Here is a 16,010-nt window from a genome sequence, read left to right as displayed (position 1 = left end):
AATATAAGGTTGGGTGATGTTAGTGGCATAAAAACAAGTTCTCTGGCCTGACTTAGCATCGCGTCTCACACACACACACAAACACAGAAATTAGTATATCCATGTATGTCAAATACAGGTTAAAATAGCAGGGTATTTATACAGAGAGATGTAGTCTTCTAATAAAAGTAGACTGGATCCCCAGGGTTTTTTGGGGAGGAAGTAGCTACTTTTTGCTCAGCCCTTTTGCTTAAGAAATGTCCAGTTTTGAGCGACTGTAGTATGGATGAGTTTTCTTGTTTTGTTTGATTATTTGAGGCTTTTAACAAGTAGTTTGTGAAAGAAGCTGTTGGACTCAGCATAGAGTAGAGAAAATATCTTTATAGTCTGGATTTCTGCCCTGCTTAGATTTTAAAAGTATAAGCATGGATTGCCAATTCCACTTGATGTAAACAAAACTTTTATATATAATATATATATATATATAAGATAACTTATTGTATCAGTCCAGGTTCAGAAACTTGTGGTAGGCCAGTTCCAGATAGTTTCATTTCACCTGTAAACTGTATCACTTTTACGGATATTGTAATTTTCAAATGTATAATATGTTTACAGATGTGCCCTGCATTTAGTCTGCCTTGTTCTATTTTGATTTTTGTTGAGTCTCCTGCCTGCTTGCCAAAAGCTAGGATGCTTCAGGCCCATGTACAATTGAAAGCAGAGGCATCCTTGAGCTTTAAAGCATTGAACAAACTGGAAAATGCATCATACCACATACTGAAGTGAAAGAAGTCTGTGTTTTGTGTTTTTTTTTTTTTTAAATAAAAATTTTCAAAAGGTTAAAAAAAAAGATACAAGGTTGATTAAAGGAAAAAAGGCTCCAGTTTGTTTTATAGGTTTTAAAGTTCTGCTGTGTGTTCAATTGCCTTGTGTAACCACTTGTCGCCTTAGGGCCAGATTCTCTCCCTCTCTTCTCGTCCTCATTCCCCACCCCCCAGCCCTTTTTTAAACATCCATTTTGCTTGCCTGGTATTTGAAAGCTCTTCTGTCTCACAACTCACAAGAAACTTTCTGGGTTTGTGATACACAGAGGTTGAATGAATATATATTTTTAAAGGAATTAGAAAAACAGCCCCCATCTGAATTTTTAATTTAGAAGCAACGTTTATCTTTAAAATATCTTGGACAAGCTGTTGTTGCTTTACTACTTCCCTTCCATATCCCTCAGGCCTCCCTGTTTAGAGAAGCCAAAAAGAGAATGTCTCCCTTCTCTATATTTGTCCAAAGGTTTTTGAGTCTCACTTCTAAATGAAACAATGCAACATTTCACTTTGATTTCCCCCACTGAAATTTCCTTGATTATATGGTTAGAGGTATAGAGTTAGGGATGTCTCTTTACTTTCTGGAACCCTAGTGCCCCATCATATTAACTGTCAGTATTTTGGGGGCATTGGGTTAATGGACTTAACTTGCCTGGGTACAAGCAGGACTTTGGGACATATCTCCTTTGTGCTGTTTGGTAACATTTAACTCTACTTGTCGCAATCTTTCTTCTTAGGTCCTCACACAATTCCTTACAGAGCACTTATTAAAAACAAAAAATCTTAAAGAGTTGATCTGTTTCCTGATTATTTTGTGTAAGCTTCTAAACTTCAGCTGTGATTAATTTAGCACATTTAAATAACGTTGATGTGTAATTGTTCGGTATAAAGAATTTTTCTTCAACTCAGAGTATTAGTACTGTAGCATAAACCAAATACAGTCTAGAGGGGATTTTTAACATCCCTCCATTATAAAGACTGAAAAGGTGTGTGTCTGTGTGTGTGTTGAGTGCTTGTGTGTGTATGAGAGAAGGAAATATTAAAAATTAGTAAGTGAATGTGTGTAAGACATTATATTAGTATTCAGAGAATGAACTTGTATTTATTTTGTGCCATTTGTTTTCATTACACAGAATAAAGTCAGGTGGTTTTAATCCTTAAAAGGGTAGTATTTGAAAAATGGCACTAAGAATGAAATCATGACCTATTTTTTTAATAGCTATGAAGATACTAATTATGGGTGAAGATTTCTTTTTAAATCTGCCTTGATTGTAGGTGTCTGCGTCACATACCACTCTCGTAGATGTCTTGAATAATTCCCCTTCCCCTCAAAAGACAGGGTGTATTTATCTTTCTCTTCGTTCACCCCACTTTAATGAACTGAAGTTAATTCCATAGCCTTTACTCTGACTTTAGTAATGAGCTTTCACATACAGTGTATTTACAGCATCTATAGTTAGCACTCCCTTCTCTACTTTCTAGGAGGGGATAGACAATAACTAGGAATTTGTTAATGCCAGTTTGTTTTTTCTTGAAATAAATGGCTGGAGAGGTTTAGAATTTTGCTGTTTTCCTTAATCATCTGCTTTCCTAATCACAGAATCTTGGCGAAAACTTTATAAAGGAAAAAAAAGTGCTGCATTGTTTTTTCAAATAACAGTTTCTAGGGGAAGTATGGCAAGCCTCAATTATGAGTGTTGTCCGCAATACAAAATGTGTTTCTTCAGAAAACATTACATAGCAGCAGTAGTTTCGTGCTTGGTTGTTAGGCTTGTTGCTAACCCAACTGGAGGCATCTAAGGGTTTATTTTTTGCTGTAAACTTTTTAAAATACAAAAAAGCCATTTAGTGTGAAATTTGTGATGTACCAAATGGCCACAGTCAAGGAAATTGGGAAGAGAACATTGTTTGATTTTAAACTCCTCTAAGGAGAAAGTCAACGTTTCAAGACTTTGTTCCTCAAGTCCTAGAAATAGATTAAAAGTCCACAGTTTCCAAGGATTATGAGTATAGCTCTATCACTGGGCCATATCCTCAAATAACACCTGATCCCTCTTGTATACCTGTGCTAACTGTGTACAGCAGACTATAGTGGAACAAATACATATGATCAGGTTCGTTAATGCTGCACCAGTTGTAGATTCTGATCAGGCAGTGTCTTTCAGTAGTCCTACCCATAATTTTACTGTTGAATTTTTAAAAGAAAGGGTAGAATTTTCTCATCTTCCCCCCCACCCAAAGTGTTACTTGTTTGGAGGGGCCAGAGGATAAGACTAGGAGAAAAGCTGCTTTATGTTTGCAGAGACGCTTTAGGTTATTAGTTCTTAATAAGAATGTTACTTTCATTAACTAATTGACAGAGCACCAGGATTCTTTTATAGTGAGAAAGTTGGGCTTCTAATTATCTTAAAAATTTTTTTTTTTTTAATGTACCTCAATCTGTTCAGATGTGTGAAAACAAGGACCACCATGGGTTGGTGTAAAGAAGGATGAGTCAGTCATTGGCTTCATTCAAAAGCAGAATTTCACATCACTCAAAGTTTACTGGGTTTTAATTAAATTTCACACCATTCTGCTACTCAAGATGGAGCTTACAAGTAGAAGTTTTAAATTGTCTGCACAACAAAAACACCCAGTGAAGTATGAATGGTATGTTGCTTTCGCATTACTGGGAGAGTCAAATAGCAGTTCCGGGCTAGAAATATATGAAACAGCCGTCCTCACAAATGGCATTGCTGATTCGTATTTCCCTATAAAGTTTTGTTTATGTCCAGAGTTCTAAAGCCATTTTATAATACCGCAGTATCCCTTTTCTACAGCCTTATTAAAATAGCTGCAAACATTTATTTTCCAGTCCAGTTTCACTTTGATTGCATATTGAAATTTTATTGTAAAGACCAACAAACCAACTTGAGGTAAATTACAGCTTTCCATATACCCTCTCCTCAGGTGCTAAACTAGGCTCCAAAAATGGATACTGCTTTAGTAATGTCTGCTTTATCCTTAAATATTACTTTTGCTAGGTGTAAAGATTTGGTGTTAACAAAAGTGGTTTTAATATGTAAATATGAATGAATGCCTTTAGTTTGCCCCTGTTTGTCTTATTAATCTGTTTCATTTATCCTCCATGGAGGAAGATCCTTTCATGATATTGAATACATTTCATTAGGTATTGTTGCATTTTAGGATGAAAATAACAACCATTTTCTGTCTTGGAATAATCCTGCTGCTGCTATGAGAAACTGAAAAATCAAGAATGTGATGCACTTTTTACGTGACTATATACCATACCTTTATAGGTTGCTTTGATACCTTTCCTGTAGCACAGCCACTAGCAAAAGTGATTGGATTTAAAAATTCCCTTTGGGAGGAGATCAGTACAAAAAGTTTTTTATGGTATTGGCCTGTGAAGGATATTAACTTAGGAAAAATACATATTCTGTTAGTATTACACATTTTGGCCTTAAAATGTCTTCTACTACTGAAAATCTTAATTTTGCTTCTGTCATTCCCTCTGCCTCAAAAAGAGAAGTTGGGAAGAATGGCTTAAAGGAAATAGTAGTATTGGTTTGTTGCTGACCTTTTAGAAAGAAAACAATTGTCTGCTATATATACTGGGGAGTGAGTTTTGTTTGTATACAAAGGAGAAGTAATATTGCCCCAAGCCAATCCGATTTAGTTTAGTCACATCAATCAAAACCAACTATTCTGCTTCTCTAGTGTATTTTTACTTAGGAAAGATAAACTTATGCTACTTGACATGAGGAAAAGTCATTTCTCAAGCACATACTTGAAGGAGATTGAACCCAATTTTGATGGAGGAATAACACCAAATGGGGTGGAGGAATATGAGAAAGATACGTGGTCCAAAGCTATCTGATTATATTTTGATGTTGCCAATATTGCAAAGCCAAAATTTTAATTTGCTTATTTAATATATTTGTTGGCCAGAGATCTATTTTTATATCAATGTGCCTTGCATGTATATTTAAAAAATAATAATAAAATTGGAAAGGCCATGTTACAATGCCTGAGATAGTTGATGGTTCTTAACCACCTCACTAATTTTTATGCAGTATGAGATGTTCATTCTATTGCCCAACTGGTGCTCTCTGTTTCAAGTTATAGATCTTGTCACAAACTGGAACTGTTTTATAAACTGGGAAGTGATTTAAGTTACATTTTTGGTTGTTTCTTTTTTCATTTTGTTCTTAGTCTGTTAGTGGCTGTTCTGTAGTGGGAAATAGTAAAAAGATTCTTCCCTTCCCTCCCCGCTCAGCACCTTCTTCAAGTAATGTGATGACACCACTTCTTGTGTGCTTTGAAAAAAAAGTTTCAGCTTGCTGTTATTAGTGTTATAAAGTGTTATAAAAAGCATTGTTTGCAAAATCTATGGAGATAAGAGTCCACTTTAATTTGGAATTCTATGTGAGCTATGATCCAAGTTATTGGCTCTTCCCAACTTTAAAATTTTTTATTGTTAAAGCACCTTGCTTAGAAAATTTTAAATATTTATGTCTGCAACAATTGTCTCAAAATAATGAACTGTGCAATTCTTGTCATTAAAAAAAGAAAAGATCTGAACTTTCCCTACTGTGGCTTGTTAGTTTCTCTGTATTTTCTGCCAGTGTAAATGTGAAAAGCTTTGCTTGCATTACGTTTTAGAAATGCATTTTGCACACTCGAATTTTGCTGAAGCTCCATGAAAAGGTTAGATCTAAGTAGATGAATAAAGCTATGCACATGTTTTGAAAGTTTAATTTGTGTGTCATTACCAAAAGTGACCTATCCTTATTACTTTGCTGCTCTTAGCTTTACCATATGTAGAAACATGGCTCAAAGTTAGAGTTCTGGGTTAGTTCATCATTGGAACTAGAAGAGAGAAAAATTGGCACCTATTTTAATAACATAGTTTTAAAATGAGAGCTTGACTCATGTCTGCTAAAGGGCTTTTTTTTTTAAAACAGGGCAGTTTTATCAGCTTTACAAACTGTTGGATACTCCAATGAAATTTTGGTTTATTTGATCAAGTAGAAATTAAAAGTGGTTGAAACTGAAATGAAGGAAGGACCTTTGCCACATGGAGTTTTGTGACAAGGACCTTTGCCACATGGAGTTTTGTGACAATTTTATGTCTTAAACCTGGTTTAAAGGTAGGATGAGCTTTTTACCTTTGCTTTAGCATAAATTTTGGTTTACTGAATGATTGACTTGAGATTTAGAATCATTCAGTTGTTTAAAGATCAAAGCACAAGTTAAAGATGTGTATCTCTTTAAAACTGCCCAAGCTGATTAGAACAAGTTTAGAAATTGAGCTGATTTGATTTCATTGCTGCAGTCTGCATGTACTAAATAGCTTTATTTCACATGTTTGTGTACTTAAAGGATTGTGTAGATGTACTGGCCAGGTTTTGTCAAATCATCTTTTAAAAGATTGTTTTTTATTTTCTTCTGGACCTTCGTAGAAGAGGCTAATATGTTTAAGTAGAGATAATACTAATGGTATTTTCCCCTTGCTCCTAGATATAAAAGAAATATTTCCGTTTTATGTTTTTCCTATGTATAGAAGAGGATTACCTTCTCTATCATCAAGTGTGCTCTTAATGTATGTTGTTGACTGAAAACACAGCAAGCCCGCCCTTCTGTGTCTTGCCTGGAAGTGACAGTTAAAAATGAAGTCTACTAGTCAGAATGCAAAAGGTGGCCCATAATGCATGGCCGTAAAAGGCGTGAATGCAGGAGTATAGCATCATCTTTGATGGTCATGGCTACTCCTTAGCGTCTGTCAGTAGTTCACATGTTCAGTCTTGGAATGTATTGGAGGAGCGCAGTAATTTCTGTGTGTTGTGTGCGTTAGCACTTCGGAGCTGTTACCTCTTAATCTGGGGGAAAGGACAATTAGTGGGCTACAAGTATATGAGAGGATTTTTTCCTTTCCTTCTGTCTCCCAATTTAAAAAATGTCCTTTCAGTGTTTGTTTTGCCCAGTCAAAAAGATAGGCCTTTTCTAGATATAAGAACAGTGGCCAGAGATTTCCTCTTTTGCTAAATGCTTAGGTATTTGCCATAGCTGTTTTTGATGTCATGGATTCTAGGGAAGTGTCAGTTACGTGATGATCTTCCTTTATTGATGTCTTACTTCATGTTCAGTGTTTTAAAAATATAAATTACAAGCACTCTACATCCATACCCAGATTGACTTATTTTATCAGAAAAAAAAAAAACTTGAGAAATTTGTAGATCAAATTAAGAGACAATAAGTGTACATTGTTGAATAAAAAATTTTAAAGTTTCCAAGGTGTTTGTGTTATCATCTTTTGTGTGCTTTAATTCAAAAAAATCTACTGAGCACTAAGGTAAGATTGTGACATGGGTAATATTTTTCAAATGGGTCAAATGTACAAATAATTTAAGGCTTAAATATAGCATGGTCATAAGTTCCTAATCAGGTTATTAAGGTGCTTAGAATTGGCATATGCTTGGAAAAATCACCTCTGTGAGAACAGCTGTGCTGTTTTGTCATGACACCGAGCCTTACGTTCTTACAGTTGAAATAAGCCAAAATTGAGCTAAACAATGTGACAATTGGAGAAGCTTCCTAAGTTTGTTTAGCAGTGATCTGTCACAGGTGAAAAAATAGCAGTGCTAACATCAATGTTAGAATGGGAGTAAGGAGAAAAAGAAAAGATGCAAAAACAGTTACCAAAAATGTGTCTGTCACTATATAGACTGATAGATTTGGGTTATATGTTTTAATGTTCTTTGAAATAGAGGATCATCATCCTTGGTCTGGCAATGACTTACTTGCAAGGACACCAAAGGGAACTTGGGGTTTTATGGAAGCTTGTCTTTAAAGATTCTTAGCCATGTAAATGCGATTTCTATAAAGCATTCAGTCTACAAAGTTGTTGGGGTTTTTTCTTTTAATGACATTTATTGTGGATTTCAGCAGCTAACATTTGGAAGCAATATCAGCAGAAGATATTTTATTCTAGATTGTTTAGGAAGGTCTCATGCTTGAGGAATTCTTACTTGGAGCTTTTAATCCACTACTGTTGGATACGGCGAATGGATTGAATCTGGGAAGTCTGGGCATGAGAACCCCACTCTCTCCAGTGCTTGTAGTCTCCTCCATGATGGTCACATTCCAAGATATACTGATAGCCACGGTACCCAGGATACTGGTAGCAAACCCAGCTGGAAAACCCAGAGGATATCAGGTTATTATAACTAGCTAGAGACCTGGTAAACAACCCCCAAACCTGAACCTCTGGTTTTCCTAACGCAATAGTACGGAATGCTTTTAGGCTTAAAAATTAATAGCAATCCTAAATATACCAGGCAGCATGTATGAACAGGTGCCTACAACCAGCTGATAGTTGTGGAAAGGAGGTATGAGAGTAGTCAACGTAAGTCCTTCTGTAGTGGAATGTTTGGGGAAGAAAAAGCTGAGGTTAAGTGATAGTGGTACCAAAAACTTGAGATTGGGAGTTCTGATTGTAGAATGTGACAGTCATACCAATGGGACATCAGTGTGTGAATTCAGATAATACATGACCATTGATAAAATTAACATTCATAAGGTTTACAACTGCAAGAGTTTTTGAAATGTGCTCCAACCCTGTTTTTTGCACTTACGCTCCACATTGTATCTTCATGGAGCCAACTTCGTTGTTGAGCCAACCCATGGCTTGCAAGGAGGGGTAGTCATCAGAGATTTCCCATTGGCGTCCAATGAAATTTTCTTTCTCAAAAATGGTAATCTTAGACTCCTTATGATTCTGTAATACAGAAGTTTCAGTTTAGCACCAGTGTTAAGGCTTGTCATCATAATTGTCTGCCACATTTGTCAAACTCAAAATGCCCCTACTTTACAGAAGAAAGTTCATGTAAAAACATTTCATGCAATACAGAGATTTTAAAAACTACCTGTAATCCTGTATAATCCAGTTTAATACTATGACATTAAAAATGTACAAATAACTGGTATAGTTTGGAACCACAAGAGACCAGTGAAAGAAAATATGACAGCAGGAAAAAATACTTGAGACAGCCAACCAAGGATTAACACTAATGTGGAAAAGGTTCTACAAGTTGAGAGGAAAAGTAAGTCTGTGTGTTGAGGGTGGGGTGGGTACATGCACACAGTATTGGAAAAAACGTAAGTGTCTGGTAGGGGACAGGACGACTACACAAGCATTGAGAAGACAGACTAACCTTTAGGAAGTTCGGAAACAGGCAAAATTAGCCCTAGTCAAAGTGGAAAGGAGCAATTGGAAAGGGACACCAGGTAATTTTATGAGGCAATGGAATTGTTCTATATCTGATCAGGGTGTTACGTGGGTATGGGTATTTTTCAAAACATAAGAATATATAGTTAGAATTTGTGCATTTTACTATGTGTAAAGTATACATTTGAGGTGGGGTGGGGGAATCGGGAGTTAAAACACACCCAGATAGGGGAATACTTTTTAGTTCTAGAGGTGTTTAGCATCTCCACTGCTTTAATTTTGGTAGGACTTTAAGATGAGATTGTTAACTAAAATCATGAGAAAAGTCACATGATACAGATGAGTATTTGAAAAGGTTTTAGCCCAGCCTTATTCCCAGTATAGGGATCATTTTTCAACACACCCCTGAAGATCACCCTGCTTGTGCTTGAGTTCTCCACAGAGGAGAAGCATCCCATTCTGATGCATAATTGATAATGCTTAGTGTATGACTTCCCTGGTGGCTCAGACCGTAAAGCGTCTATAATGTGGGAGACCCGGGTTCAATCCCTGGGTTGGGAAGATCTGGAGAAAGAAATGGCAACTCACTCCAGTATTCTTGCCTGGAAAATCCCATGGATGGAGGAGCCTGGTAGACTACAGTCCATGGGGTTGCAAAGAGTCGGACACGACTGAGCAACTTCACTTTAGTGTTAGAAACAAGAAAGTTATGAATCAAAGATAAGAGGTACTGGAAGTCTTGCGTATTTCTTCAGTCATCCCACACACTAAAGAGTTACTTCACCTTTTCCCTGTTTCTAGGTAAAATAGTATATGGATTGAAATTTAACTGTTCATGGATTTACTACATGCCAAGTGCTGTAATTATCCTATTGCACTTTTGAAGATCTGAGTATCTGCTTCCTGCCACCTCTAAGAAGGCCCGTCGTTGTTTAGTCGCTAAGTTGTAGCCCACCAGGCTCCTCTGTCCATGGGATTTTCCCAGGCAAGAACCCTGGTATGGGCTGCCATTTCCTTCTCCAGAGGATCTTCCCGACCCAGGGCCTGCGTTGACAGGCTAATTCTTTACTGTCTGAGCCCCCAGGGAAGCCCAGGGAGGCCTGCCCTTTTGGCTTAATGAAAATATCTAGGAGAGAAAAAATAAAATGGCAGACTTGTGCTTTTCTCTTTATACTTTTATCTTCTTCCTGCCACATTTCAGCATAACCAACTGATGGGAAATAAGTCAGTCCATATGCACCCTCTGTTATCCATCCCCCACATGCACAGAAATGAAAATCTCAAGGACTCACAGCCGAACAGATGGGGCGGAAGGACATGAGGCGCTCGATGTGATAGGCATTACTCCCACTCCAGGCATCCCAGCGAGGGTACTCTCCTCTCTCCAGGACAAACTGTTGCCCACAGAAGCTGGTGTGCTCATAACCAACCCAGCTGCCAAAGACAAGTAATGGTGTTTGTTCATGGTGTTCAGAGCTTACATGGCCGCAAGGAGAAAGCATCTTTGTTTTAGATGTTAACAGTGGGTGAAATAGCCAGTTCCAACAGAGCCATACAAAGAGCCATACATTTATCGCAAGAGGTGGGGAATGAGCTGGCAGCTGCACTGTGCAGGTTTGTAAATATATTTGTTTTGGGATTGTCTACTGAAGAGGTCTACTTCACTGGCTTGAGTAATGAGTACTGGCAAAGTCATTCTGAAATTATATTTCCTTTCTCCTCAAGGTGCTATATTCTCTACTTAGAGCTCCAGGTTCAGGATCTAGTGACTAGGGCATTCAGTTCAGTTCAGTCACTCAGTCGTGTCTGTCTGTTTGTGACCCCAGACTATGGCATTGGCTCCAGCCAAACCTATTGGCTTCTAAGGAAGCAAAGAGATGAATAAGAAGCATATGGATGACTTAAGTCTTGTTTCCTTATAACTTTGTGGGTTCTTTCTCCTGCAGACCTCTATATGCCTGATTTATTTATTTTGCCTTATTTATTAAAACAGCTCAGATTGACCTTTTTCAACCAGGTCTTAGTTACTGATGACACCTTAAAGTATTTCACTTTGAGGGCTGAAGAGCTCTAAGTTGGGGGTGAACAACTTGTAGAAGCCTATTTACGTATACAGCCAGTTCTGCCTAGACCTAGCCTTTGTGTTTTCAGGCTCAGTGAAATGTTTTCAGATGATCAAGGACTCAATTAACTTGCCAAGAGCAGGAAGACAAAACAAGAGAGGATCTTCCTTGCCAAGGAAACTAATCACCACCAAGAAACTCCTGAAAGACTAGCTAGAAACTAATATGACTCTCTGGAGTTGAGTTCCTTTGTATATAAAGAAATTAGCTCAGTGTCTGCTCTGGGACATAGAAGGGGAGTTAGCTGTGAAGAGGCTGTAGCTTGGTAGTTTCCTCTCTATTTTGTGTAGGCAAGAAAAACTCAAGGGGCCTGTGGCTTGTTTTGTACCACTCCATGATATGTATTTCTTTAATCTCCCCCAGATCCAATTCCAAGCCATGAACAATCTCATGTTCCTTCTAGCTTTGAGTTACTTAATTGCACATGTAATAAAAATTTTTTGAGATTATTTAAGTATGGACTCTTCTCTCCCAGAAATGATTAGAGTCTGGGGGAACATCTTTCTTCTCTGATCTCCATCTTTATGGTTGCGTGTCTGAAGGGATCAGAAATAGGAGGCCTGAGATTCTGCTGAGGTTGATACTCACGCGCCACATTCCACCTTGAGAGACCGGACGTTGTCAAAATTGCGCTCAGATACATTTGGGCAGGAGCTGGTGAATTCCATTCTCTTGCCCTGGAAGTTCTCCTGGTCATAGATGGTTATCTGAAATGGGATTAAATGGGAGAATAGAGCTAGAACGGTCCATCGGGAAGAACAGAGGCCCAGGCCAACATCTTAACCTGTGTCTGATCCAATGTTTTTCATCACTAGCTGCAGCCAAGGAGGCCTGATGAGGTCTCTTCCAGTGTAGACAGGGTAAGAAGGGGTTTGAAATAATATCACTGGTTGGCAGTGTTCACGTGCCCATAGGGATGAGGTGTGGGGCCAGGTTTCTGATAGGAATCGTCTGCTGGGGATGATAGCTAGCCCTGTGGACATACCAAGGATTTGTGGACTCATTCCAACATGCTTTCTGCATAAGTGTGGCCCAAAAGCCAGGATTCTGGAAGCTCCAGGGGCTCCCTGTGAATTAATTTTTAGCTTATTCGGCCATACCTCCTATAGAAACCTAATGTGTTAAGGGAGAGTTGTGATAAACCCCTTTCATAGAACTAGAAATTGACTCTTGAACCTGGCTAGAGGACAGCTCCCAAAACTGTGAACCAGACTTAGAGTTGATCCACTGAGGAGGTTAAGGGTGCTGAGGGAAACAGTGGCTGAGGATCGGCCACTTCAGACAGTGGTTACAGTCAGCCTCATGCTGAGGTCAGGAGGAGACCATGATCCAATCATTGATTTGGGACCTGATGGCAAGTCTATCCTCATTTCTGGGCCCTCAGTTTCTCCACATCATAATCCACTTGGGCTGCTCTATTTTAAGATAACTTCAGCAGTACAGAGGAGAGTTGACCTGGAAAACTAGGTAACATCTCCCACCCAACAAGGATTTCCAGGATCATCCTTCTGTCCAAATGGGAGCATCCTGAGAGAGCCTTCCTGAGACAGCATCTAGACTTTGGTTGGACCCTTCCCTTACAAACTGATGTTTTACTGGCTGGTCACTGTCCCATGGAAAAGCATAGCTTTGGGTCCTACTCTGAGGTTGTATCACAACCCCTGCCCTGATGGATTCCCCAATTTTCCATGTGATGGAGAGGGGCTTACCTTCCATGGCCCCACAGACCCCGGCATGGGGTTAGTTTGAGCCATCTTGGTGGTTGGAAGGGATTCTGGAAGACAGAATACACACCAGTGTCATGGCCTCTGGGGTGAGGGATGAAAGGCACGCGTGAAAGTGAAAGAGGCTTGAAGTCCAATAAACAGACTTTGGGTGGGGTGCAGACTGCCTCTCACTAGCTGAGCCTCAGTTGTTTTGCATCAGTAAAACCTCAATGCACAGAGTTATTATAAGGATGAGAAGCAATGATGCAGATAAACCACTGCACAGATACCAGGACCACTTAATAAACGTGGCTCTCATTCTCTTGCCTGCCTCCAGGCGCCCGCGATAGCCTTGCCTCACTCTCACATACCCCAATATAGACCCCTTGGCAACCACCTGGTCCAGACCCCTCATATCACCAAGGCGTGATCTCACTCTTCTCTGGCTCTGCCTAGCCCTCAAACTGACCAGCTGTCCACGGCCATGCTCCCATTCCCTCCCTGCCTCTCTGTCTTCTAGACCTACCTAGCCTTGATCTTGCTTCCCGAGACTTTGCTGCTTTCCCCAGCCTATGGCAACTTGCTTTCTTTCCTCCTTCCCAGCACTCATCACAGCACTGATCCGTGTTCCTATTGAATATGTCCTGGGTGAACATCTCAGGAGCAGGGACTGGGTCTCCAGAGTGATTGATGGAGGACCACACTGAACCCGTGTTGGGATGGTGAGGGTTGGAGGAGTGGGACAGGTGGCATCGAAAGACTTATTGAAGGAAAGTGAGGAAGAAAAGAGGATGATAATAATAGCTAACATTTAACCATGGCTCAGGGTTTCCCTGGTGGCTCAGATGGTAAAGAATCCATCTGCCATGCAGGAGACTTGGGTTCGATCTCTGGGTCGGGAAGATTCCCTGGAGAAGGGAATGGTTACCCACTCCAGTATTCTTGCCTGGAAAATTCCATGGCCAGAGGAGCCTGGCGGGCTATAGTCCTTGGGGTCCCAAAGAGTTGGACACAACTGAGCAACTAACACACACACAACCATGGCTCACTCTGTGCCAGGTCTTGTTCTTTATGGTTTACCTGCCTGAATACATTTAATCTTCACAATGAACCTATGAGGTAAGCCCTGTCATTATCCCTATTTTACAGATGAGGATATTGAGGCTCATAGAGGCAAGGTAGACAGAAAAGATGATAGGAAGAGTAAAGGAGGGAAGGACAGTGGGGAGGGGACAAGGAGAGAGGGAAGAAAGACAGACACATATGCATCAGTTTTCTTAATTCAAAACAGCTATTCATGGCTTTTCCCTCTGACTGGTATTGGCCCCGGGATGAATGCATGTAAACTCTGTGATGTATCTTTCCATTCTGAACCTCTGAACAAGCATCTCCTACCTCTGCCCATTCCCCAACTTCCCTCCGTGCCCCAGAAGCCTGTCATTTCTGGGGCCCCCAAGTCCCCCTCCCAGCCGTGGTGGCTAGGGCAGTGGTTATGGTCATGTAAGTGACTCCTTTGGGGGTGGCAAGAGAAGTCTGCTTCCCCACAGAGTCCCCCAATCTTCTCCAGCCATCCTGAGAGGCTCTGACCACAAGGCAGGAAGATGGGGCCCTAGTCCTGGGCAGGGGGAGGAAAGGAAAGACCAGAGCACCCCTCAGGGCCTTACTCACCCAGCTCCTGCTGCACAGTCTGGGTCTCCATCTGGTGCCGCTTCCTCGGTGGCTCCCGTTCTTTATAGCCCTGTGGCCAGCGGCCTCTGGCCCTGTCAGCACTCTGCTTTCCCTTGGCTTTTGTTCCACCTGATCCTGGAGCTTTGGTGGCTCAGCCTGCTGGGCGGGCATCCCCCAGGGCTTTGTTTAAACCTGGGATACAGAAATCCAGGGAGGCCCCGCCGCCGTGGGCCAGGCTGTCAGTTCAGGCCCTGCTGCTGCGGACTTGCTCTCAGAGCAGATGGGATGTGAGGACAGGTCTGCGTGAGTTCTTGTCCCCTGCTCTTCTCCAGGTTCCTCTTGCCACCCCAGGATCTTCCTAAGACCTCGTATCATATCAACACATCAAAATGCACCTCCCTTGTCATACGGGGTATACATTTGTTGTCGATGTTTAAAAAGTAAGGATTATGACAATTCTGAACTCTATTTTTTTTTAAGTGGTTCACCAAAAAAGAAAGAAAGAAAGAAAATAGCTCACTGTGTGCTCAGAAATCTTTATTATATCATATTTACATGTATTGAGTTGGACAGAAATTTTGAGTTTTTCCATAAGATGGTACGGAAAAACCAGATGAAGCTTTCGCCCAGCCCAACATAACTATGTAAGAGTTGAATTCAATTACATAGTCACCTAGTAGACATGAAGCTCCCTATAGCTGTGCTATTTTAATATTTATTCATTTTAATTTTGCAATTTTCTTTTTAAAATTTGGAGCCAAAAAGTATTTCGTTTTTCTTTTTTGGTGTTTGTTTTACTATTGATATACTGCTTTTGGCCCTTAGCAGTCTCTCAAACCCAAGACACACTAACAGGTAAAATGATTTCTCCCTAGAAGTTCAGGGCTCCTGGTGAGAGTAGTGTGGGGTAATTGGGGGGCCTGCCCAGAAGGAGTGGAGGGTGTCTTGTAGAAGGGGAGGATGTCTTGTTCAGGCCTCGTAGCTGCTGTGAGGAGCAGGAAGATGCCATGAGTGAGGAGGGCTCTGAGCCTGGCAGATGTGAGTTCCAATCCTAAACCCCCTGGGTGGGTGACCAGGCAAGTCATTCAGCCTTCTCTCAACATCGCCCCCCTCCCTCCAAAAATGGAGACTATTGTAGGCTTATTATTACGTATCACCCTACTCTTTTGCTGGTGATGAATACTATAAAAAATCTCAGCAGCTTGGAAAGAGGAAGGAACTCTTCCTAGTAAAGTTCTCTTAATCCCTCTGCGAATCTCTCCAGCCTGTGACTTGGGTTTGTCTGAGCCCTCTTTTCTCAGAAACAAAAATCCATTTGCAGATTTAATGGAACATTCCCAGTGGACAGGTCTGATGCTAACACAATGTGCCACCCTAGGTTCCTGCTGCGTGATTAGCTGGTGGCATCTGGATCAATGGCTGGCAAAGGATAGAGTGGCCTTGAGCATCGTAGCAAGTGCTGGCTGGCTGGTGGCTGTGCAAG

General features: G+C 40.4%; 1 protein-coding gene across 1 annotated transcript; it reads right to left on the bottom strand.

The window, feature by feature from the left end:
* Positions 1 to 7,848: 7,848 nt before the first annotated feature.
* On the bottom strand, positions 7,849 to 14,558 carry CRYBA1 (crystallin beta A1). The gene is made up of 6 exons (XM_052658520.1): positions 14,528 to 14,558; positions 12,863 to 12,927; positions 11,742 to 11,860; positions 10,323 to 10,464; positions 8,438 to 8,580; positions 7,849 to 7,996 (listed from the first exon to the last, which is right to left on the bottom strand). Exons 1-6 carry the CDS (start codon positions 14,556 to 14,558, stop codon positions 7,849 to 7,851), a joined length of 648 nt encoding a protein of 215 aa, XP_052514480.1.
* Between the last annotated feature and the right edge of the window lie 1,452 nt (positions 14,559 to 16,010).

The sequence above is a fragment of the Budorcas taxicolor genome, chromosome 19 (genome assembly GCF_023091745.1).
Source record: "Budorcas taxicolor isolate Tak-1 chromosome 19, Takin1.1, whole genome shotgun sequence".
Classification (NCBI taxonomy): Eukaryota; Metazoa; Chordata; class Mammalia; order Artiodactyla; family Bovidae; genus Budorcas; species Budorcas taxicolor.
This window is presented reverse-complemented; position numbering and strand designations above follow the sequence as displayed.

Excerpts from the sequence above, each read along its gene's own strand:
- CRYBA1 (XM_052658520.1), bottom strand. The coding sequence starts at position 14,558 with ATGGAGACCCAGACTGTGCAGCAGGAGCTGG. Across the intron at positions 10,465-11,741 it reads CTCAAGGTGGAATGTGGCGC|CTGGGTTGGTTATGAGCACA; the intron begins GTGAGTATCAAC and ends TGTCTTTGGCAG. Across the intron at positions 7,997-8,437 it reads ATGAAGATACAATGTGGAGC|CTGGGTTTGCTACCAGTATC; the intron begins GTAAGTGCAAAA and ends TGGGTTTTCCAG.